The sequence below is a fragment of the Chanos chanos genome, chromosome 7 (assembly GCF_902362185.1).
Source record: "Chanos chanos chromosome 7, fChaCha1.1, whole genome shotgun sequence".
NCBI lineage: Eukaryota > Metazoa > Chordata > Actinopteri > Gonorynchiformes > Chanidae > Chanos > Chanos chanos.
Window position 1 is genome coordinate 13,779,481 of NC_044501.1, and position 25,000 is coordinate 13,804,480.

General features: G+C 43.3%; 2 protein-coding genes across 3 annotated transcripts in view; both read right to left on the reverse strand.

Moving 5' to 3' along the window:
- The window catches only part of pros1 (protein S), a 12,041-nt gene extending 6,241 nt beyond the window's left edge, over positions 1-5,800 (reverse strand). The window contains exons 1-8 of the mRNA XM_030779474.1: positions 5,566-5,800; positions 4,359-4,516; positions 3,780-3,804; positions 3,003-3,086; positions 2,736-2,858; positions 2,171-2,296; positions 821-949; positions 1-167 (exon numbers count right to left, since the gene is read on the reverse strand). The exon at positions 1-167 is cut by the window's left edge and continues 74 nt beyond it. Of these exons, the coding sequence (XP_030635334.1) occupies positions 1-167; positions 821-949; positions 2,171-2,296; positions 2,736-2,858; positions 3,003-3,086; positions 3,780-3,804; positions 4,359-4,516; positions 5,566-5,644 (891 nt within the window). The 5' untranslated portion in view covers positions 5,645-5,800. The remainder of the gene's footprint in view (positions 168-820; positions 950-2,170; positions 2,297-2,735; positions 2,859-3,002; positions 3,087-3,779; positions 3,805-4,358; positions 4,517-5,565) is intronic.
- A 2,328-nt stretch (positions 5,801-8,128) lies between these two features.
- rasa3 (RAS p21 protein activator 3) overlaps positions 8,129-25,000 on the reverse strand; it is a 37,289-nt gene continuing 20,417 nt past the window's right edge. The window contains exons 6-23 of one of the 2 annotated variants that reach the window (XM_030779473.1): positions 22,067-22,147; positions 21,841-21,913; positions 19,215-19,288; positions 18,755-18,859; positions 18,188-18,344; positions 17,682-17,830; positions 17,374-17,488; positions 17,052-17,126; positions 16,489-16,612; positions 15,814-15,998; positions 15,478-15,555; positions 15,285-15,358; positions 13,771-13,877; positions 12,913-12,995; positions 11,829-12,037; positions 11,355-11,458; positions 8,959-9,142; positions 8,129-8,348 (exon numbers count right to left, since the gene is read on the reverse strand). In XM_030779473.1, the coding sequence (XP_030635333.1) occupies positions 8,273-8,348; positions 8,959-9,142; positions 11,355-11,458; positions 11,829-12,037; positions 12,913-12,995; positions 13,771-13,877; positions 15,285-15,358; positions 15,478-15,555; positions 15,814-15,998; positions 16,489-16,612; positions 17,052-17,126; positions 17,374-17,488; positions 17,682-17,830; positions 18,188-18,344; positions 18,755-18,859; positions 19,215-19,288; positions 21,841-21,913; positions 22,067-22,147 (2,053 nt within the window). In that variant the 3' untranslated portion in view covers positions 8,129-8,272. Of the gene's footprint in view, positions 8,349-8,958; positions 9,143-11,354; positions 11,459-11,828; positions 12,038-12,912; positions 13,029-13,770; positions 13,878-15,284; positions 15,359-15,477; positions 15,556-15,813; positions 15,999-16,488; positions 16,613-17,051; positions 17,127-17,373; positions 17,489-17,681; positions 17,831-18,187; positions 18,345-18,754; positions 18,860-19,214; positions 19,289-21,840; positions 21,914-22,066; positions 22,148-25,000 lie in introns of both variants that reach the window. The other variant, XM_030779472.1, reaches the window with a different exon arrangement.

The window sequence follows — 25,000 nt, forward strand, 5'->3', positions numbered from 1 at the left end:
CTCAGGGTGTTTGTCAGCGTGCAGGCTGACGCACTCTGGGATCCTCTCGCAGTGCAGCCTGTCGTTGGCCAGCCTTAGGCCGCGCCGTCCGTCACAGTAACACCTGTAGCTGCCCACCGTGTTCACACACTCGCCGTTACACACATCCTCCTCACACTCGTCCACGTCTGTCCAGCAAAAACGCACAGAGACACACACACACACACACACACACACACACACATACACACACAGAGACACACACACACACAGACACACACACACATACAGACACACACACACACACAGACACACACACGCACACAGACACACACACGCACACAGACACACACACACACACCCACACACAGGCGCGCGCACAAACACACACACATACACACACGCACACACACGCTCACGCACACACACGCACACACACGCACACACACGCACACACACACAAACACACACACAAACACACACACACACACATGCACACAGAGATTGTACCACACTTGGAAGACTAATGAAAATATTGAACCAATTTAGCGTCCACAAAATCTGTCACATTACAGAACTTTCAGCACATCCCCAAGCTTAAATAACATCACACTATAAACTCTGTTTGTAAGGTGTGAGATGGTCTACGGGGCCATCTAGTGGTGTATAGGTTATTAGCGAGAATGTGGCCCCATTGAAAAGTTCACTGTATTGTTAAGAATGAATAAGGGCAGAAACGCAGGTTAAACATCTGGCCTGTGTGTGTGTGTGTGTGTGTGTGTGTTGCGCTGTTTATCCCAGAGTTGAATGGAGGCACATGTGGACTGCTCTTCACTCTTACCCTGACACTCCCTGGAGGTGAAATTGTACTTGTATCCCGTCGGACACCGGCACTCAAACATCCCCGGCATGTTGATACACACGGACGGCTCTGCGCAGATACTGGGGTACAGCAAGCACTCATTAACATCTGTAAGGAGAAGAGAGAGATGTTTATAAAAGATGCACACACGCACATACACACTGAAACGCTTTGAAATGGGTTGGAAATGAGCCCTTACACATGTTTGCTTCAGCTCAGCATCGTCTCATCAGTTCACCTGATTCCACTTATCAACTTATCATCAAAACATTAATTAGCTCAGCTGTCTGTGGGAATGAAAGTCTATAGCAAAGATAAGCTGTGTAAGGGGCCTTGAAGAATGGATTGAGAACCAGTGTCCTAGAGAGTAACATATACTCAGGTCACCATTTTACCACACACACGCACACAAACTTACACACACACACACACACACACACATATATATATGTATTAAAAAGACAGAGACACACACAGGTTCAGACACACACACAGTGACGCATACACATCTCGATCATAAACTATTTTCTCTGGAACTTATTTGACAAGTAAACAACTTAGTAACAACTGTCTTAAAAAAATGGCTTACGGTAAGAGAAAGAAGCCACTAAGCCAAGAAGAGGAGGTCATCGACATCTGATGTTATAAAAACACACTTACATAATACAGCAAAGATCATTCTTTTCCCTCCATTTGATCTGGATCCTTTGTGCCAAAGCCTGTTAGAACAACATGTCCATCTAGTGTATTGTGTGAGGGCCTGCATGTGTGTGTGTGTGTGTGTGTGTGCGTGTGTGTGTGAGTGAGTGTGTGAGTGTGCGTGTGTGAGTAATTGTATAACAGAGATGGATATATGTTTTGAACCCTGTCCAAACTGGTTTCAGTTTTTGTTGCTGCTGAGACGCACACTGTTAAACTGGAGTCATGTTTCGCTCTTACAGGAAAATCCCAGCATTCCTGGAACAGCTGTTTGGCCTCAGACACATCTGGCAGCCCTGTACTCAGGAGGGACTGACATCAGCTGTTCCTGGATCAGCTCAAAACTCACTTAACCTCCAACACCACGCTGTGCTGCTCTACATAGGATGTTGGACCAGTAATCCAATTTTGACATTTATAACAGCTATTATCAACATTTTTTTTGTTATCCACAAGGAAAATATTCAGGAAATATTTTGACATCTCAACTATGACATGAACATTTTTGTTTGGCTATTCTAACTGGGGAATGTTCCTTTTGTCCATCAGCCCTGTACAGACTGGTCCTCCAAAAGCTCTTGGAAATTGTTCAAACATGGCTTGAGTCCTGAGAAACACAGTATTACTTACCATTACAATGAATGTTATCAGTGGTGTAATAGCCCTTTCTACATCTGCACTGGAAACTTCCGGGCAAATTGAAACAATCCTGATTACAGCCAGCGAGGTGTTCAGGGTCATTGCATTCGTCAATGTCTGTGAACAAACAGAAAAATCTCCCGTCAATAAATCTTCGACTCCTCTAAGTAAACACTGCACGTTCAAGAGAAGTTTTAAAGTTTCAGTTTCAAAACAGGTCATCAAGTGAGTCTTTCTTAGGTCCCGATTTGTCCTAAATGGTCTAGACCTGGTGATAATTCCCCACTGCAGCAATTCAGGGCGAATCACATACTGCCCAGCTGCGGATATTCCTTGGTTTATATCACATGGACAATATAAACATCTCTTCAACATGACCTCTTTTTGTTTGCTTAACACTAATTCTGCTCCTCTATGGTTCTGACCTCCTGTTTCAAAATCTAAAAGGATGTTCTGTCCACCTCTCCGTTCCTTATCGAGCCCCACCCTAAGTACCGGTCACACGGACGAAAGCAAACTGACGTTAACCGGGGGCCGGAGTGTGAACCCTGCTTACCCTCCTCACAGCGTAATCCCTTCCACCCTGGTTTACACACACAGGTGAAGGAAGCCTGCCCGTCCACGCAGCGCTCGTACCCCTCCTTGTAGCACGGCATGGGGACACACTGGTCACTGATTTCTGTTGTCGAATAAATAAGAAAGGCACTACTGAGCACAATGACAAGACACTGCAAGATGTATCCTAAACACGACGGGCACGAGCGCATCGCCGCTCATTTTGGATTCTCAGACAAAACAGAGGCGAAACGAAGGTCCACGTCACCTTTCACGCAGGTGCGGAGGTCCTGAGACACGCTGGGCTCCGAGTCTGGGTTACTGATACCCACACGGTGCGACCCGAGACACGCTGAAATTCAAAGTGACTCTGTTCACAGTTTACTCTCTCACCGATTGTAACAAACCACTGGTTTTACGTTTCAAATTCTGTCAGCATTGTGAAAACATTAAATATCGCAAACAGTAGCTTTTGCTAGGCTACTTTTATAGTTTAATTCCAGCATTTATTATATGAGTGATACGTATTTTTATCACAAGACACAGAGAAGAAACATGCAGTCTGCATATGCAAATGAGCTAACAAACAAATAAGGCATTTGCATATCACAATCAGGCACGTGTAAAATGGAATACATGCATTCAAAATTCCTCCATTCATTAACATTCTCTAATGAAACTGCTTAAATCACTATTTCTGTACTCCTTGACAAGGTCATTTCCTCTGCAAACAACCCCACTGTCCTACATGTTCAGTCAAGCAAAGCAGTATAGGAGTTTGCAAACAACACGTGATCTGATTGGCAGTAGAAATTAAATATTTGGCAGTCAAATAAAAGGTGTTGAAATCATGTCATGAAATGTAAATACTACGTTCTACTGTTCCACTATCTTCAACAGTAGATTTTCTATAGTGACAGTGGTTGATCTCACTAATGAACTCTGTCATTGCTGATAAGTTTAAAAAAAAAAAAAAAAAAAGGTGATCATTGACTCGTGGCTGTTATACACTCACTTTGACAGCTGCCGAGTGATTAGGACTTACCAACATATTTGGGGTAAAAGTATTCCTGAAAAACGTGTGAAGAGAAAAACATGACGTTACAACACTGAATTTCATTTGCACTGTGGGAGACTTAACATCACATCAGGAGATCCTTGTGAGCCTATTTATAAATATAACTTTGAAAATGAGAAATATGTATATATATATTTTTAATAAGGTATAGCTCTCTTTTGTATTTGATCCCTCCTCTAATGCTGGGTGTTTTTCAGCGCTTAGAAATTCCCCATATCTGGTCTTATTCCAGCTGCAGAATCAAGCTTTAGCTCATAGTCCACAACGTCAATCATGTGACTAAATCTAAACAAGTGACAGTGTCAACAGAAGAAATCCTTTGGCAGGAGAGCAACTCCAGCTAAAACAGTTCAGCGACCCATCTCAGAATCTGGGGTACTCTGCGGACTAACCAGTAACAACCAGTGACACTGGGGGAGGAAGGACAACGCCACCGCGGAATTCTTCTGCAGGGAAAGGCTACGCAAATACTGAGATTTGTACAAAAAACAGTGGAAGAAATATATTTTTTAAGAGAAAAAGAAAAAGAAAAAAAAAGTCACTCACAGTCTCGGGGTAGTTCTCAAAAATCTCTCGTGCCTCTTCTTTGTTGCAAAGTTCCTCTATGCACTCTCTCTCCAAGTTGCCCTTTTTGCTCTCTTCAAAGAGAGCGTTAGCGCGGCGATGTCGTGCCAGAAACTGTGTGGCTTTGCTTTGTGTGAGGACTAAAAGAAATGATCAGATTTAAAACAAAAACAACAACAAAAAAAACACTATTAAGGGACAACGGTGTGATTCTGTCTGAACTCGTCTCTAGGTCAGGGGTGCAGGCCGTTAAATTCTGTTGCTGTTTTTTTTTTTGTTTGTTTGTTTGTTTCAACCAATTACATTTGGATGGACTATGGATCAATGTGCACCCTGACACTTGGTTGTCTTGCATCATATTCCCACAAAAATCAGTTTTTTTCTGTTGGCTATTTTTGGTTCTGAATATCCTATGCACTGCAGAAGATGAATTTTCTGCTGGTTTTAGTCAGACACACCAACAATGCCAGGAGTCAGTCCAACACAGGGTAAAGTGAGAGTGTGTGTGTGAGTGAGAGAGAGAGGGAGAGAGAGAGAGAGAGAGAGAGAGAGAGAATGGCTGCTGCATGTAACCAGGTAAACTCGTTCGTGAGCCAAAAGGCGATATGAATCGACTCATAGGAACAGCGTGTAAGAAACGAATCCTGAGGGTTAGTTTAACCCGATTAAGGGTATTCAGTGCCAGAGCCAGTTGTTTTTACGCTGAGATTTAATTCCCCACGTGCTGGATTCTATTTAAAGCTTGTGCAATGACAGAGACAGCGTTGCTCCAGAGCATCGGGACTGTAACTGGACCAGCATCATCTCACAAACGCTTTCAGAAGAACATAGTCGCAATATGTCGGCACCCAGTGAACTTTTTACATCAGGTCAACCATCCCTCTTTTTCATGAGAAAGTAGCTCTAACTTTGTTTTGCAGTGTTTACGCAACACAATAACCTACACAACACAGCCAAATAGCTTCATACTGAGTCCGTTACCCCATATCTAGGTCTTCACTATCCGATTAGAGGAACAGGTTAGTGATAGGCTACTAAACCGCTAACAAGTGTCCATTACTACCAGCACAACGGACTCAAACTAGGGTGCAAACAAAACTGAGATGAAATAACAATATTTAATAAACTCGACCAACTGGACTCGTGATAAGCAGCGCCGTCGGGAGGGATTCTGTGTGTGGCTACTTACACTGGTTGGCATCGCAAAGCGTCGCGACTACACAGAGGCTGACTAGAGATTCCACCAAGACGGTCTCCTTTCTCCACATAGTCAAGCCGTTTAGTTCAGCTTGGCTTAAAGGCCCTTTCCGCTAGAGTCCGTTGAATTTGCGTCTGTTTGGAGAACTTTATTCTTCCTGTAGGTGCTTTCGCTGAGTTGAGTGAGAAGTGCTGGGACAGCGCCAGGAGAGCAGTGAGTGGAAATCGACAGAGGGAGCGCTGTCTTCACGGCTCGACCAAAAAGCACACATTGCTCATACAAGCAATTGAATATGCTTAGAATCGAAAGTTGGATCTGTACGTAGGTCCTTTTAGATTTCCCGTTGTAACCGTACAGTATTCTTGGAGCATTTTTCTCCATCTCCATTGTTTTAAAGAGAACAATGTGGTCGAGACTGACACTGGGATCATAAAACTGAAAAGAGAGTCCGAGCACTCAATGAGTGCTAGCAATGTAGTTGTACATGTATCTTTTTTTTAAATACGTCTAAATGTGTTGTGAAATATACAGTGCAACAGCAAAATAATGCTGAGTATTCACGGTACACCCTGGATTCTTAAGTATATGTCTATATTATTTGATTAGGTGCCAAGTTCTCAGAGCAAAAACACCTCATGCTAAGACGTATCTACTGACTAAAATAGTTAAACCGTAGCCGCGTGAGGAACATGTTTAAATGAGAGAGAAACGACCCAGACACAACCATGTCAGCATTAATATTGCCTTCATTTGAACAAAACAAAAACCAAAAACAAACAAATAAAACAAAAACTTTTTGCATCCTTAGTTTTGAACACACATTCAACATTTTACCTGTACACATACCACAGACTTGTATTAACACTCTGAATATACTTATATATAATACACAGATCTCCCTTTTTAAGGTATCCATCAGAGGAATAGCCTTCATTTACAGTGGGAATATGTGACATATTAATCATTGTAATTTGTGTATGATCAGCATAAAGGAAAATGGCCGATCAGGTATATTATTGCATAAATTATACTGTGCGTCTAAAGACAGTACAGTTTGGTTTTGATATCTGATTTTTTTTTCTTTTTTACCATCAAAACGATATCATGATACAAAAATAAATACTGAACCATTTATGGGTCAAAGACTGTGTTGGCTGATTTATATTGAAACAATATATTCAGACAAAAAAAAAAGCATGCACGGGTGAATGAACTGATATCCAATGAAAAATATTTTCCATCCTCTCTCTCACTCTCTCATATAAGACCAAGTATTCTACAGGGGTTATTAAAACAACACTCATTATGTCAAAGAACATAAATATAGTGTTGGGAAAACAAACTAACATCCTTGACAATCCAATAAAGTTCCATTGAAGAGTTGTCTGTTCACACACACACTCTCTCACACACACACGCACACACACACCTGTCTCAAAGGAGAAGATTACAAGACAAAGGTAGAAAATGCATTACTTACAGTACATGAAAATTCAATAAAATTCAACAAAACATAGAAAAGACACAAGTTTGTGGCATTGGTGTAACCGATAACCTATTTTCAAAAGAGGTTTTGTATTTTAAGTCCAAGTGGTATGGTTTTAGAAAGGAGTAACGTAGAAAAGTACCTGGCTTAACACTACTTGTCTTACAACAAAAGGATCCCTGTGAATGAAACAATATTCAATTGTTTTAATATCATGCCAAGCAGATGTATAATCTTAGACCAGTTAAGACTCAGGTTTTGCCAAGTTTTAGTTTATAGTATTTACACAATGTGTGATCAAAAAAAAAAAATAGTTTGGCTAAATTCACCAAACACATAAAACTATATCTCCTTCGATGTCAAACAATAACAAATCCCCAACTCCTCCCTCAGACTTCTGGATTGGCTGATAGGTTGCACATGAATCATTTTTTTAAAGGAATGTTTACAAAAGGGATAAACAATACTGAAAAAAATCTGAACCAGGGCAAGGTGCTGGCAAAAAAAAAAAACAGACACAAATTTTCACTCCACAAAAAATGGCAAAAAAAGTTGACTTCTGGGACAAAGTCACTTAAAACAATGCCTTTTATAAGAAAAACAAATAAGGGTAACAGATATCATCTGATTCAGATAAGTCCTCTTAAGTTACAAACTGATGATCAGTCACTGCTGTGCTCAAACTGAGGACATGCACAACTCTGATCATCTTCACAGTCCCTGTGAATACTAGCAGAGGATTCTGGGACTTGTAGTTTGGTCCCCAAGACTTGAAACAGAATGGAATACTTGACACCAAAAACAACCGAAAATTGTTTTCTCGAAGGCTTTTTTTTTTTCTTTCGTCGTTATTGTTAAAAACAGAAAAGAGAAACCGCAGTAAAATTTTTAAAATGTGCTGGGGGGGAGGGGGCAGAGCTACATTGTCCTTGTTAGGGTTTTGGGGACAATTAAAGTGCGTGGCTGTTGACACACAGTTCAGTGGAAAGCTATCGATTAGTTAAGCATGTCATAGAGAGAGAGAGAGAGAAAAAAAAAAAGAAGAACAAAATGTATAGCTTGGTTTGATTCTCTCTCCCTGCTTCCCTGTCAATCAGGGCCCAGTGTGTGTCTGCCTCGGAGGGATGTGCATCAGTCGTCATGGAAACCCACTGTGATGCGTTGCCTGTGCCTCAGCAGAGAAAGAAGAACGTCATAGTAAGCGCAGCAGACTCAGATGGAGTAGGTGGAGCTCTCCGACTGTTGTCTGATGTAGCACTGGAAGCTTTTGTCACCAATTGGATGCTCCCTATAGAAAAAGAAAACAAAAAAAAAAAAGCAAGTAAACAACAACAGATTGTAAGTATTGGCAATGGTCCCATGCTCTCTCTAACATTATCATACCTGAGTCCAGAGCTTACGTCATTCTAATCAACAGGGCGCATAGCTATGCACCAAAACACGTAGCCAAATCTGGCTCCACAGTTAAAACACGGCCTGGTTCTACAGGACCAATGTGCGATTACCGTCCTTAAAAACGCTCACACATGTGAGGATTTGCTGCATTTGTTTTTTAATGACTCACTGAGAAACTCAAGATCGCCAATATTCAGTCATGGAAAAGTGATCTGTCTGCAGTTTGAACAGCAATGAGTCAACTGGTCCCAGAAATAACACAAGACGGTTTACTCACTCTCTCCTGCTTTCTAAGTCAGTCATCTGGTTTAATATTTTTACAGCTAACACAATGGTCCCAAGTCAGATATCATCTCTTTTTATGAATCACTTATATTAATTCAGATTGTATCATTTGTGGTCTTGATAGTTCAAGAGCAAACTTTCATTTACATCCTTGTGTATTTATGTTCATGAACTGAGCGGTACGTGGGGTTGGTGTTATAGATGAGATGAAGACTCACTGGCTGCCGTATTTGGTCTTCCTGAATTTGTCTCGTTTGTACTGCGTGTGCTGCTGCTCCAGCGTCTGCACAGCCGAGACAATCAGCTTCAGGGTTTTATACGTCTCCTGAGGGTCGTCGATGATGAAACTGGAGTACTCCTCCTGTTCAGGTCCGTCGTACACTGATTTACTGCCACACGCCTCTGACAACGGACAACAGGAGAGAGAGAGAGAGAGAGAGAGAGAGAAATGGGGGTTCATGATGAGAAAATGCTATTACAGAGGTTGTCTGAAATTAATTAGGGCAACTTGATTCACTAACACAAGTGTGGAAAGAACAGAAATTATCCAAAGTCAGCCGATGATACAACAATCAGTGATGTTACAATCAACACTGAGTGTCAGCTGATGATCCAATCCTGTCCTCTGTATAGTTACTGTAATTGCGCAGTCGGGTTGTCTCACATCTCTCAGACATACACAACCTCACACCTCTCAGACATACACAACCCCACACCTCTCAGAAATACACAACCTTACACCTCTCAGACATACACAACCTCACATCTCTAAAACATACACAACCTCACATCTCTCAGACCCACACAACCTCACATCTCTCAGACATATACAACCTCACATCTCTAAAACATACACAACCTCACACCTCTCAGACATACACAACCTCACATCTCTCAGACATACACAACCTCACATCTCTCAGACATACACAACCCCACACCTCTCAGACATGCACAACCTCACATCTCTCAGACATACACAACCTCACATCTCTCAGACATACACAACCTCACATCTCTAAAACATACACAACCTCACATCTCTCAGACCCACACAACCTCACATCTCTCAGACATATACAACCTCACATCTCTAAAACATACACAACCCCACACCTCTCAGAAATACACAACCTTACACCTCTCAGACATACACAACCTCACATCTCTAAAACATACACAACCTCACATCTCTCAGACCCACACAACCTCACATCTCTCAGACATATACAACCTCACATCTCTAAAACATACACAACCTCACACCTCTCAGACATACACAACCTCACATCTCTCAGACATACACAACCTCACATCTCTCAGACATACACAACCCCACACCTCTCAGACATGCACAACCTCACATCTCTCAGACATACACAACCTCACATCTCTCAGACATACACAACCTCACATCTCTAAAACATACACAACCTCACATCTCTCAGACCCACACAACCTCACATCTCTCAGACATATACAACCTCACATCTCTAAAACATACACAACCTCACATCTCTCAGACCCACACAACCTCACACCTCTCAGACATACACAACCTCACATCTCTCGGACATACACAACCTCACAACTCTCAGACATACACAACCTCACATCTCTCAGACATACACAACCTCACAACTCTCAGACATACACAACCTCACATCTCTAAAACATACACAACCTCACATCTCTCAGACCCACACAACCTCACACCTCTCAGACATACACAACCTCACATCTCTCAGACATACACAACCTCACATCTCTCAGACATACACAACCCCACACCTCTCAGACATACACAACCTCACATCTCTCAGACCTACACAACCTCACACCTCTTAGACATACACAACCTCACATCTCTCAGACATACACAACCTCACAACTCTCAGACATACACAACCTCACATCTCTCAGACATACACAACCTCACATCTCTCAGACATACACAACCCCACACCTCTCAGACATACACAACCTCACATCTCTCAGACCTACACAACCTCACACCTCTTAGACATACACAACCTCACATCTCTCAGACATACACAACCTCACAACTCTCAGACATACACAACCTCACACCTCTCAGACATACACAACCCCACACCTCTCAGAAATACACAACCTCACATCTCTCAGACCCACACAACCTCACACCTCTCAGACATACACAACCTCACATCTCTCAGACATACACAACCTCACAACTCTCAGACATACACAACCTCACACCTCTCAGACATACACAACCTCACACCTCTCAGACATACACAACCCCACACCTCTCAGAAATACACAACCCCACACCTCTCAGACATACGTAACCTCACATCTCTCAGGCATACACAACCTCACACCTCTCAGACATACAAAACCTCACAACTCTCATACATACACAACCTCACATCTCTCAGACATGCACAACCTCACACCTATCAGATATACACAACCTCACAACTCTCAGATATACACAACCTCACAACTCTCAGATATACACAACCTCACAACTCTCAGATATACACAACCTCACAACTCTCAGACATACACAACCTCACACCTCTCAGACATACACACAAATTCAGCCACGGCTTCCTCTGATACTGACCTTGCATTTTGACCAGTTTGGACATATACGTGCTGAACAAGGAGTAGATTCTCTCCGTTTCTCTGTCTCCATCTACGTCCAGCTGTATGTTGGCTGGCAGCCCACTGTAAAACAGAACGGGCAGATTCAGTATCCACCAGCCTAGAGACACGCGTTGCGTTTACAAACCCCAAAACCCTTAGCACAATTACCAGACAAAAGTTACTGGCTTCAAAAACCAGAAACATCAAAACAGCACATTCATCACACCAGACGCACGCCACGAGACATGATTAAAAACAGAGCTATCCATTAAAAACAATCACTTCAAAGCAGAAACGGAGTCTCATAAAAAAAAAAAAGAAAAAAGAAAAAAAAAAAAAACGCTCTTAAACATGAGTTTTTAGTTAACCAACGCTAAGCTAAGGCGCTGCTGAATTTGTTGTCTGGAGCTGTACGGGGAAAGCTGCACCGCGCGGTTAGGTCCAGACTCACCCTGTGCATGGCGTGCAGCCCGGGGCGGTGTCCGCAGACAGCTTGCAGCACAGCCAGTGGCCGTTGAGGTAGGCAGACGGGTGGTAGGTGCTCAGGCGTTTGCGGTTGCACTGGCTGACTTTGGTGAGGATGTCGATCCAGTCGCGAGCCTCCACGCAGTTATTGGCCTGGATGTAGAGGGCCCTCTCCGGTTGGATAACCTGGAACATCTGGAGAAGGACAGACAACCAGAAAAAAACAATAGAGGGGACAGACAGAAAAAGAAAGAGAAAGAGAGAGAAAGAGAGAGAGAGAGAGAGATGAAAGAGAGGGTTTAATGGGACTTGGAAGTAAAGGATTAGGCTTGTTTTGAGCTCTCATTTGAAATGGATTACATACATTATTAGTGTCATGCTGTTTTCAAAACATGTCTGAAAAACAGCCGGCGGACTATTCATACATATGGGAATAAATTTTTGTCCTAAATGAGTTAAAACATAACACAGCGGTCATTTGTTCAGTACAGCCAACAATAACCACAACTCAAGATAAAAAGCCGTCATAAATGCAGGACGGGCCTGAAACCATGACCTTTATGGAATCTCACAGCCCTGGATTTTAGTAAGAAAACTGATTACAGAAAGGACTAGCCAAAAAGATAACATAACATAAAGTATGTATCTATACAAATGTATGTAACTCTAGAAATGTATCATCTGCTAGGCCGAATGAAATGCCATCCCTAATTATAACATGTATTATTGAGAGGATACATATGATTTGAGAGTGAAAAGAGACGTCTGGATTTTGACTGTATCTGGTGCGAGTTGTATTGAGTCGATGGGCTATTGTGTTTGAGTAGTCTTTATGAAACTGATGAGTCTTTGTTGTGTCAATAAGTCACAACGCTGATCCGCTGGGTGCTCTGTTGTGTCAATACAGGTCAATCATTAGATGTTGGGACTGCTGTTGTGTCAACACAAACTAGTTCAGAGCTGTTTGGACCTTTGCTATGAGTTTGTATAGAGTTTTTCTTCTGTGTGAATTGTGCTGAATTGAATTAGTGGGAAGCTTTCTTATGGTAATTACTAGGTCAGGGACTTACATTTTTCATCTTGAAAGACTCCTCCTCCAGTCGCTCCACAGCTAGAATATTCTCTATGGGAATGCTACAGAGGGCGGCCTCTCCTGGACACAAAAGGTATGGCAACAGTAAGTTAAAAGGAAACATCAGTTTCCTGGGGAAAGCAGGTTAAATAAAACATTCTGTCTAATAATTAGCTTGGTATACCTTATAACTGTGTATTTACTGAACTGCTAGGGAACTATCTATGGGTAAGTATTACTTAATTGCATTATGTACTTAGAAAGAACATAGCAATGGCCTTGTTACTACAAAGCTGAGAAGATAAAGAGCAATGTAACTTACTGAGAATACATAGCACTTATCACTGATTATTGGAAACTCAAAGTCTAAGTTGGGACATGTAATTAAAAGTGTTGCTGCAGCTCTCTCTCTCTCTCTCTCTCTGTGTGTGTGTGTATGTGTGTCCACACATGTGATGTGTGTGACTTTTTTCCAAACATGTTCTGCTTTGGGTGGGTTTGTTCCGTTACAGCTTGGCTTACTTTCCTGCTAGGAGACCTAATTGAGAACACATGTGTGTTCTGGAACCCCGACTAAGCGTGCACAAACACCAACACACACACACACACACACGCACGCACGCACACGCATGCACACACACACACACGTGCGCGCACACACGCACACACACACGCACACACACACATACACACACACACACACGCAGACACACACACACACACACACACACACACACACATACACACACACATACACACACACACACATATATCCTAACAAGTCACAGAAAGGTACACACAGAGGAACCCTAAACCCCGCTCATGAAAAAGAGTACTGACAAACCTTTTGAGTTACCTTTGGTTTTGTGGTAGGTGAACTCGTGGTTGGTGAGACGGAACCACCTCTTCTTAAAGTTCTTCATGCCAAATCGCTTCCTCCCCTGGGCCCTTTTGATCATGAATCTACAGTGAGAGAAAGAGAAATGGGGAAGGTAGAGGGAAGAGAGAGAGAGAGAGAGGGAGAGAGAGAGAGAGAGAGAGAGAGAGAAGCACAGGTTAGGGACTGAAAAAAAAGGCAGGAAAAGACCTGTTTCAATTTCCTGCGCTGTCCGTTTCAAAGGCTTCTTTGAGTCCCATGTAAAGGGACTCAAATTAAACTGAGGAATACTATGCCAAAATGAATTCTGAAGAATTAAGAGTTTAAAAATATATGTTTCATTAGACGTTTGGACATAAAACAATCCATTTGCTGCATCTAAGTTGAGATTTTTCTCAACAGCTTACTACACAGTTACTGAAATACTGCTATTCAAAAAAATGTACTGAGCTATTCTAAATCTCTCTCAACATCCTTAGTTTCATTGTGTTAACGCTGAATAAGTAAAAGACCAACAGAAATTCCTACAATATGTGCAGAAAGAGTATAGCATGGGCAGTCAAACAGCTCTGGTCACATTGTTCAACCCACTTAGATCACTCCTATTCACTCAGATTTCCCAGGAAAACCAAATATCCTTACGCCCTTATATGGACATCGTTAACGGTAGTTTTTGACTTGTATAGTTTCATTGGTAACCAGGGTGACAGAGTTTCTGTAGTAACTGGGGGTACAGGGAGACCAAAAGGAGAACTGAGAGATCACAAACACGCAAAAAAAAAAGGATCTAACGAGATTTCCTCTGACGGAAGGCATAGTTTGCTTGGTGTTTGCAAAGTCTTCTCTACTTAACACACATATGGGGGGGGGGGGTTAAGAGAGGGCAGGGAATTTTGTGTGTAGGTTCACAAAGGCTAAAAGGTCAAAAGTTCACGGGGCGAGCCAATTAGGTGCCTCTTACCTGCAGGAGCCTTTCCCATCAACCCTTTTAATAGTGAGTTTAACACTCCTGAGGCGGAGCAAGGGAACACAAGAGAAATACACCTGAATGTGTCCTCACAGACCGACAGGTAACACACACACACACACACACACACATGACTACTTCCCTAACACTAAACACAAACTTTAAAAGAAAAGCTTTCACGAGCTATGTTTCCCGCAAAGGGCTGTGTTAGAATGAAGTATACTTTATGTCCATATGGCATGAAAATCATTTAATTAATCCTGTGTTTGAAGCTGAAAACAGTTTAATATATTGAAGCCTTAAGCATGTGCATTTTATAGCTTATCATCTAACTGATCTATGATGTGAACAGCGATTAATCAAGGTACTTTCTAATGTACCAATAACTGAACATAGATTTCCTGCCAAAAATATCGATGTTTGTGTTGGACAAAAAACCTGGTTCAGCGACCGTTACTCAAGACTAGCTCACACCTCTTTAATTATGACATCATAAGGATGAGTGGTGATGTCACATGCTACCTACCCTTCCTTCAGCATGATTGGTGTTTCGATGCTCTTTTGGTCCCATCTTCCTGAGGACGAGATCAGGTCCAGAAACTGCAAGCGCAACCAGACATGAACATTTTCCTAACACACCGTGTATGTGATAAAATAAACACACTGAACATCGTCCTGACTGCTTGAGGAGACGCTGCATGCTCTACCAAGAAACTCACATTTTTCACGGCGTCTGCGTATTTTTGCTCGTTGAAGTAATCGTAAAATGCCGCCATGTAAGACTCTTTGAAGTTGGCCTTTGGAGAAGGATGGAGAGACGAGGAGTGAAAGAGAGAGAGAGAGAGAGAGAGAGAGAGAGAGACAGAGAAAAGAGAGTACAAAGTTTGTTTCTTTTCTTTTCTGTGACAAAGAAATCAACTGTAGCAACAGCCTATTTTTAGCAGTTGAATCTATCCAGGTTAGGTTCAATGCACCGACTGCTTTCAGTGAGTGCCCGGTAACTGAGATACGTCACAACAGAGACTGCAGGACGCCTGTTTCTGAGGGACACTCACAGATTTGGACTTAGCGAGGCTTCCCAGGGTCTGGATGGTCTTGGAGATGAGGGTGAGGGTGCGAGATGTGCAGGGGTCCGGATGGTGCGGTCGGAGCTGGAACAGGTTGGGCGACAGGATGGCCGGAGCAAAGAACCGCAGGAAAATAAAGCTGCTGACGGCTGTGTACCTCACGTCCTGGTCCACTGTAAACCCACACACACACACACAGCCACAGCCACAAACACAAACTCAGTGACATCATACAGGAATCTCCCTTCTCATTTCACAAATGTCATACATCAGTAAACCACAGTGGTGTGCTTTTCAGGTTTGAAAGCCACATAACAAAACATAACATGTTGAACTAAATAATGTTGCAGTGTAAGCCAGTCACCAGCAGATGGCAGTGTGCACACTAGAAGCCACGTATGCCATTGATTGCTATAGGATCCATTGACAATGAACAGGAAGAGACAGGCGCTACATAGGAATGAGGATACAGCAGGAAAAGATCATCTCAGAGCAGCGGCCCACTCCAAGAATGCCTTTTAACGTTTTCTCATGAAAAGCCTGAGCGGATTACAATGTTCTCTCTTTCTTTTTTTTCTGTTCTATCCGCAAGGGTTTGAGCTCTTCTCCGTAACACAGCGGGGGAGATCTCAAGGTCACGACTCAGAGAACCCCTCCGGTTACCTTGGAAACGCGTGGCAGCGGATTCTCGGAGCGAGAAGAAGATGTCGCACATGACAGTGGGACAGCTGACGCCCGAGCTGGTGATGACGTTGAAGATGCGGTCCACGTAATGTCGCAGGTTCTCCTGAAAGGAGGGTAGAGGGACCAGACAGAACTGGGTTAAAACCAGTACAATATCCCTATGTAAACACCACCATCAACACCTAGAAACACAGACACGTGTTACGACATACCAAAGAAACCAGCTGTACAGCTTACACCTTACTCTCAAAGGGTATGGATAACTTAAGAGTACTGAAAGAGGAAAGGGAAATATTGCACACACAGTATCTAGTTTCTGAGATATGCACTAATGCATCAGTGCACATCGCTCTTTCCCTTTCTCACACCCACAAATAGGCACGCACACACGTACCCACACACTTACGTCGACATATATACACACACGGACACACACACACACGTTTTAACACAGACGCATACACGCATGTACACACAGACCCATGAACTGTCTCTCTCACACACACACGTACAAACGCACACAGTGAGGTGTAAACACCTACCCTATTGGTCTCCAGATTTTCTGACTCCTTCAGCTTCACTGGGTCGATTTCACAGGGCTTGTGATCAGTGCAGATCTACATGGACAGAGCGCATACAAAACAGTGTTCTATCACTGCCCCTCTGAGACAGGCACAGACACAGCGAGAGAGAGAGAGAGAGAGAGAGAGAGAGAAAGAGAGAAAGAGAGAAAAGAGGGACTGAGAGATAGAAAAGAGGGACTGAGAGAAAGAGAGAGAGAGACAGACAAAATAGCTAGAGAGAGAGAGACAAAAAAGAGGGAGTGAGAGATAGAGGGAGAGAGGGAGGGAAAGAGAGCCTAACCTCATCTATAATGGGTTTCAGTGTGACTTGCAGGTAGTGCATCCCTGCAAGCTTCATGGTCTCATCGATGCACTTTGATGTCAGTGAGTTCCCTCTGAATATGGTGTTGGGGTCCCTGAGACACATAACACAAAGACACTCAGCACCAGACACAAGGGCTCTGTAGCCTTCAGTACAGGGTTAGCCATAGGGCTGTGTAAATATGCAGTTTGTGTGTGTGTGCGTGTGTGAGAGAGAGAGAGAGAGAGAGAGAGAGAGAGAGAGAGAGAGAGACTGCCCGGGAGAGCGAGCATACTGGGAACACTTACTGTGTGCGGTTGACCTCGGCGTTAGCGATGGCACTGATGAAAGGCACGATTTTGCCGTAATGCAGGAACAGACGCACAAGCGGCACCGCCGCCTCTTGCTTCTCCCGACACACCTCACCAAGAATGTGGGCCGCTGATGCTGAAACGGGCTGGATGCACGCGCACGCACGCACACACACACACACACAGACAGACAGACAGACAGACAGACACACAAACACACACACACATAATTCAATTTGAATTATTGTTTTTGCCAAATTGATGAAAGTAACTTTCAGAATATTCAGATAAAGAAATTACACCACCATTATCACAATACTGTATGTGGTGTCACATGTAGATACAATGCTGTATGTGCCTTTTTGCATACAAATGTAGATAACACACAGATATAAATTGTGCTTTTAGATACTACAGGATACTGTATGTAAGTGAAGATAAAAAAAAATTGTACAGACATGCTCTCACTCAAAACCTGTGCGCGCGCACACACACACACACACCTCTGCATGTGCAGACTGGAGGAGCAGTTCTCTCAGAGGGGTGTAGTGCTCTGAGGGGAAGACATGGTCCTCAGTGTAAACAATGTTGAGCCGCAGAGAACCCAACTCATCAGCCTTCACTGACTTATTCCCATTCTCTCTGGGCTGCAGAAAGTACCTGAGAGAGAGAGAGAGAGAGAGAATTTATTTCAGAAAATATGAAGATTTTTCGCACTCAAAATATTCCACATACACAAATTATATTGTTGTGCTTAAATCCAATTCTTGAAGCGCACTATGTCTCCAATGAGCAAAACACAGGCACGAGGCACAAACAGATCAGCAGACAGACAGACAGGTACTAGAGGCACAAACAAACTAGCAGACAGACAGGTATTAGAGGAACAAACAGACTAGCAGACAGACAGGTACTAGAGGCACAAACAGGCTAACAGACAGGTACTAGAGGAACAAACAGATTAGCAGACAGACAGACAGGTACTAGAGGCACAAACAGACTAGCAGACAGACAGACAGGTACTAGAGGTGCAGGAATGGTATTGAGAGGACAGTAGTTCAGGATCTCACCATGCGTCGTGAATGCCCGACTGGCCCAGAGCTCTCAGCGGTACCCGTACCCCTCCCAGAAACTCATCACCGAACTTCAGATTACTGGCATTCCACAGATCCACCCTGTAACACAATTTCACCATCAAAACCCAGAAAAACACAATTTGCATTCTCTTAAACTGACTGAAGTAACAGCTTTTGTGCCTGAAGAATTCAATAGTTACAGAGAACCACAGTTGAGAGGCAAGAGTCATATAATTAGTATTTACCGTATCAGCATTCACTTATCCACAATGCTAATATTTATATCATCTGGCTCATAGCGTAACACACATAACAAAAATACACTACTGTCTTCTATTTTTGCATGTGTGCCCACTTGACACTTATGCTCCTCTTAACTAGAAGCTTCTCCTTTAAAAGACCTCATTTAGATGGTGTTTAGACTCATTAAGCGTAATCTCATTCACATGCTAACCTGAGTGCTAGCTTGTCCACGTCCTCTTCTTCGACATCAAACTGTCTTTTGGTGTGACTTAGCGGCCTGGTGACCTGAGGACAGTCACAAGAGTTCACTTATTCTTTCTGAGGACAACAGTCATCACTGCTAAAGGCCACTTTGCAACGTGCCCCAAATCAATCCAACTAAAACGAGCCGTGCTTATAGCGTTTAGACGTCGTTCGATGTCAATGTGAACGTACAAAGAAAACATGACGGCTGCGCACTACAGTGGGAATTCTTTGAGAGTCACAATGATACAGTGCTCTTCAACAGTTGTGAGTGCTGATGTTTCTTTTGGTAAAAGTGGCGCACAGTTCACGTTTAGCTTCAGGCGCTTTGATTTTCTGGGTTGCAACTCTCTGTCAACACGGCTCATTCTCGGAGGGGAAGAGTAAATAGTTGACAAATGAGTCAGTGATTTTTGGATGGTAGAGCACAGTGATTATTGTGAACAGAAAAGGGAAGTATCTGGTTTTATCTACGTGTCTCCTCTTCAGAAATGAGTCACTATTCTCCCCTTCTGAACATCCTTTTATTTCATACCAGATCATTCAATATTGAGCAGGTGCTAACATTTAGGCCCTGCAGTAAATAACATACCACGGAACTCTGTGGCAAAAATGTAAAAAAAAAAAAAGGGGGGGGGGGGTTGGAATCTGAAATGTTTCCCTGATGGACAAGATTCTACACAAAACACATTAACTGGACCATTTGCCCTGTCTATGCATCAGAGGGATACAAGTGGAACAATAATGGCAGAGACTTGAGTGAGTTTTAACACATAGGCATTATTGTAGCCTCCCCCCCCAAAAAAACATTGTCTTATAGCTGAAATGCAATGGTGCCTCTCCAGCATGAAGGATTACAATGAGGAAGAGGAGTAGGATGATGATGATGATGATGATGATGAGGACGAGGATCAATTTGGCAGAATATCAGAAGCCTTATGTGTGGCGGCGAACAGAAGCAAGGGAGTGATTGTCCAGATCGAAATCAATGGAGCGAATTGTGTGGCGAACAGCTTCGGAATCAATCAAGCTCTTGTCCCTGGGTCGTTGGTTGACTGGCTTGCCGAGAGAGAGAGAGCGTGTGTGTGTGTGTGTTCTCACATGTTTTTGTGTGTCTGTTTTGTAAAGGAGTGATGGTGGTGGTTGACTGGGAGGGGAGGGTTAAGGTCTGGTTACAGACTGAAAGGAGTGAAAGGGTTTTTTGCGATTTCGGCGAATTCTGAGAACGTACGCTTCCACCCTTCAAACGGAAAACCCTCATGGGCAAACCGTGAGGACCTGCAGCAGCCTAAATGTTCCTCAAGAGGTCAAACATCAACACATGCTATGTGCGGGGGAATTTTTCTCAGAAAACAGCGGTTGAGTGAGCAAGGGCAAGAGCAAGGGTGTGGACTCTCTCTCTCTTTCTCTCTCTCTCTCTCCCCCCTCCCTCCCTTCCTCTCTCTCTCTCTCTCTCTCTCTCTCTCTCTCTCTCTGTCACATACACACACACACACACACACAGACACACTTTTGCTGTTGTTAATCACACGACCTGTTTCCATGCCTCTTGATCCCAGTTCTTAAACTTCCAGATTATCAACCTGTTCATATCAATCTCAAGGGCATGGAGTTTATTTACTGTTGGATGATAGAGTTAAGATTATCTAAGGAGAGGATTTGAGGGTGTGGTATTCTGAATATTATTTGTAGTGCTTAAGTATGAAAACCACAGCTTGTTATTGCTGTCAAGAAAGTGAACACCTAAAACCACTCATGGGTTTTCGTCACTGTGACTCAAAATTTCAACCGCTGCTTAAGCGCAGTGCAAGGGTGCATTTGCTACGCAAATGTTACAACCAGAAAACCTAAAACTGTCAGCGCTCTGAAAACAACAGCAAAAACAACAACAAAATCCCACATAAATAGATGAATGAAATGTTTTGTTCTGCTATATTATTTTGTTGTTGCTGTTTTCCAATTGTTGTGTGAGTGTGCGTGTGCGTGTGAGTGTGTTTGTGTGTGCGCATATTTTGATAGTCGGTCTAAAGACATCTATAAGACATTGGTTGTAACTGTTTAATATATTCACTTAAACTCCATAAAAATGCATTATCTTACAAAGACAACACAAACCCCAATGTTCAATATTCCTAGTGTGGTGCATTAACAGGAATGTCCTGTCTTTTAACTGTGACCAAGCTGTCCCTCGTAAGGCTGTGAGGCTCTTGACAAACTTTTTGTGGCCAATCGACAGTTCTAAGAAAAGTGGACACTCTCTGGCTACATGATATGGATTCAGCTATAGAAACAAATGAAGCAAAATGTAAGATGTATACAAGCACACGAAAGCTACACCCATACTTTAAAGTTATTGCTGGTCGGAACACAAGAACCCTCCTCTGGACTTTTCTTGTGTAACCTCATCTGCATTTAAATTTTTCTTTTATTTAAAACATGTGCTGCCCATTACAATTCAGGCTCCATTTCACAAGGGGAGAGAAGAAAAAAAAACCCAAAACACAATAATGACTCAGAAACCCATTATGGTGGCCTTGACTCTTAAAGAGGAACTGTCCCCTCTAAACGGGCAGCTTTTAACGTGACGCTCTCACCTCGAAATAGAAGACTTCATCAAACTGCGGGTTGTTTGTTTTCCTTTTCACTTTGGTCTTCTTGGCATCCGACCTGCGGGGGGGGGGGGGGGGGGGGGGGGGGGGGGGGGGGGGGACAAAGAAGTAAAAGTTAAGAGAGAGAGAGAGATAGAGAAGAGAGGAGATTGTGGCTTTTTCTTTTTTTGATGGCTGGTGTTAGCTGAGATATGTGATGGCGTGTTCTGACCTGGAAGGACCCAGCAGGCAGACGGCAGCGTAAGGGTCGCACTGGCCGTTGACGATGGGCAGACCTTGGCACTCTAACACGCTGTGGAAAGGGGGGAAACGTGGTCAATTACTTTCACGTAAAAACCCTCGGCTGTTACTTTCTTTCACTCTCCATCCGAGAGTCCTCTCGCGTTTCGCAGAGGAAGCGGCCGTGCGATAAACGTCTGACACCAAAGAACGTTGGCCGCGCGCCGGGAGAACGAATCGGCCGAGGTCCTATTCACGTCCCGCCGATTGTTCTACTGACTTCATTCTCCAACTCTTCAAAATATTCTTCTAATACGACGATTTCCTTTTGCTTTATACTCCTGTAAATATTCTTCTAACACACAAACGTCTCTAGTTTGAAAACAATAAAAGTATTCGTCTTACATAAGAATTTGTCTAATTTTAAACCATTAAAGGTAGCGGTCTCTTTTGTTGTCTGTCTCATGACACAAACAGGGCAGTGTGATTTGTCTTTTAACCTTTTCCTGTTTTTTTTTTCTGCTATGTGCTCTCTCTCAGTGCAGATTCTCCTGTAGGTCCTGCCACAGTCTGCTCTCTGACAGTCAACGACTGTCCTGTGACCTGCTTTCCTGCTGCATTTCAGTTTTCTATTGTGCTTTTCCTCTAAGATGTTTTTCCTTTTGTTGTTTGTCTAGTCTGTGACCTGTGGCTTTCTCTCATTCTTAATAACAGTGTTCCATTTCTCTCCTGTTCAAAACCCTCTTCTCTATCTTTATCATCAGGCGGGGATATGTGTGTGACTGACAAAGCGTTTTCAGAACCGTTTTCAAAATGAAACTCCTTATAACACCTTCCCACCCAGCCAACCCACCACCCACACACACAGACATACGCATGCACGTCCACACACATACACACACACCTATACAGACATACACACACACACACACACTCATACACACGTACACATGCACGTCCACACACATACACACACACCTATACAGACATACACACACACACACACACACACACACACTCATACACACACATACATACACACATACACATGCACGTCCACACACATACACACGTACACATGCATGTCCACACACACACACACATACATACACACATACACATGCATGTCCACACACATACACACACACACACACACATACATACACATATACACATGCACGTCCACACACATACACACACACCTATACAGACATACACACATACACACACACACACACACACACATACACATGCATGTCCACACACACACACACACACATACACACATACAGACATACACACATACACACACACACACACTCATACACACGTACACATGCATGTCCACACACACACACATACATACACATGCACGTCCACACATATACACACACACACACACATACATACACATATACACATGCACGTCCACACACATACACACACACCTATACAGACATATTCTCATACACACACACACACACACACACACACACACACTCACTCATACACACATACACATGCATGTCCACACACACACACACATGCACACACACACACACACATGCAGCAGAACATATCTTTTGCTCCTATTCTCTCTCTCTTGATCCAAAAACATGTCTTTACCAGTCTCATTCTGCCTGTTTTAGATTCAGGCTTAAAACAATCTGCACATCATCATGTTGGTAGCGTTAGTCTAATGTATGATGTCACGCTTAACCAATCAGACACGGGTACACCGTGTGGTCTTGGGCCCATTCATTCCTCAGTGACATCATCGTGTTACGCAAAGACCCGCCCCGACAACAGGGGTCAATCACTCCTAACTCAGGAACATGAGCTGACTCACACACACACACATACACACACACACACAGAGAGACATGTACACACAAGTAGCAGAAATTCATTCATGAGCTCCAGCGCGCACACACACACACACACACAGACAAAGGGATAGGCAAACAAAATTGCACCACGTTACAAACACACACACGCATTGACCGAGTGCGTTTTCTGGCAGACACAAACTCATTCACAATTTAGCTGAGCGGATATAGGGAGTGTGTTGTGTGTGTGTGTGTGTAAGGACATGGGTTTTAGATGATGATAATGAACGAGGAGCTTAAAGCGTCACTAATGCCTGGAATCTCCTGTCTGAGCACTTCCTGTCTGTATTAAGCCTGTTTATATAACCCCCCCCCCCCCCCCCCCCCCCCCCCCCGCCTGGCCCGGTCAAAGTATGCCCACAAATACACCCGCCGCTGACGTGCCTGCCCTCACCTGGGCCTGCTGCAAGCCGCCAACACTGTGTCAAGTGCACACACACCCGCAGGAAACTTCCATCTTCCATCTACGATCTACATTCTGTACAGAACACTTGGGCACGGGCACATTCCCTATGTATTACACATCTAAAGTCACTACAACACATTCAGCATTTTCATTGTGGCACTTCAGTCATGGCTTAGGATGTCTTTCCCTTATAGCACTTTAGTAAAAGAAACATGCGCTCTGATGCAGGACTCTAAGAGACCCGAGCGCTCTCCTCCATCCAGGTACTGTGAGGTAATGTGGTTTAAGGTACACGCCTGGTGACGGCATGACTGTGTCGTGGCGGCTGGCTTTGTCTGTATTAAAATGGAGGCTGAATAAATAGCTGCTGAATGGGAACACTTTGCGTCGTGTCAGTAAGCTCATTACCCATAGTGCTCTGGGGTGGGAATCTGGCCAATGCATGTCTGTTAATTCTGTCAGGGCATATGCAAAGAGTAAGATACACAAACACACAAACACACACAGACAGACACAAAAATAAAAGCATACAAAACAATTCATGTATTCAAGAGCACACTGTCATAAATATTAAAAAATATTGTTTGAAAATCACCGATATTGCTTGCGCCACGGCAAAACACAGCTGCAA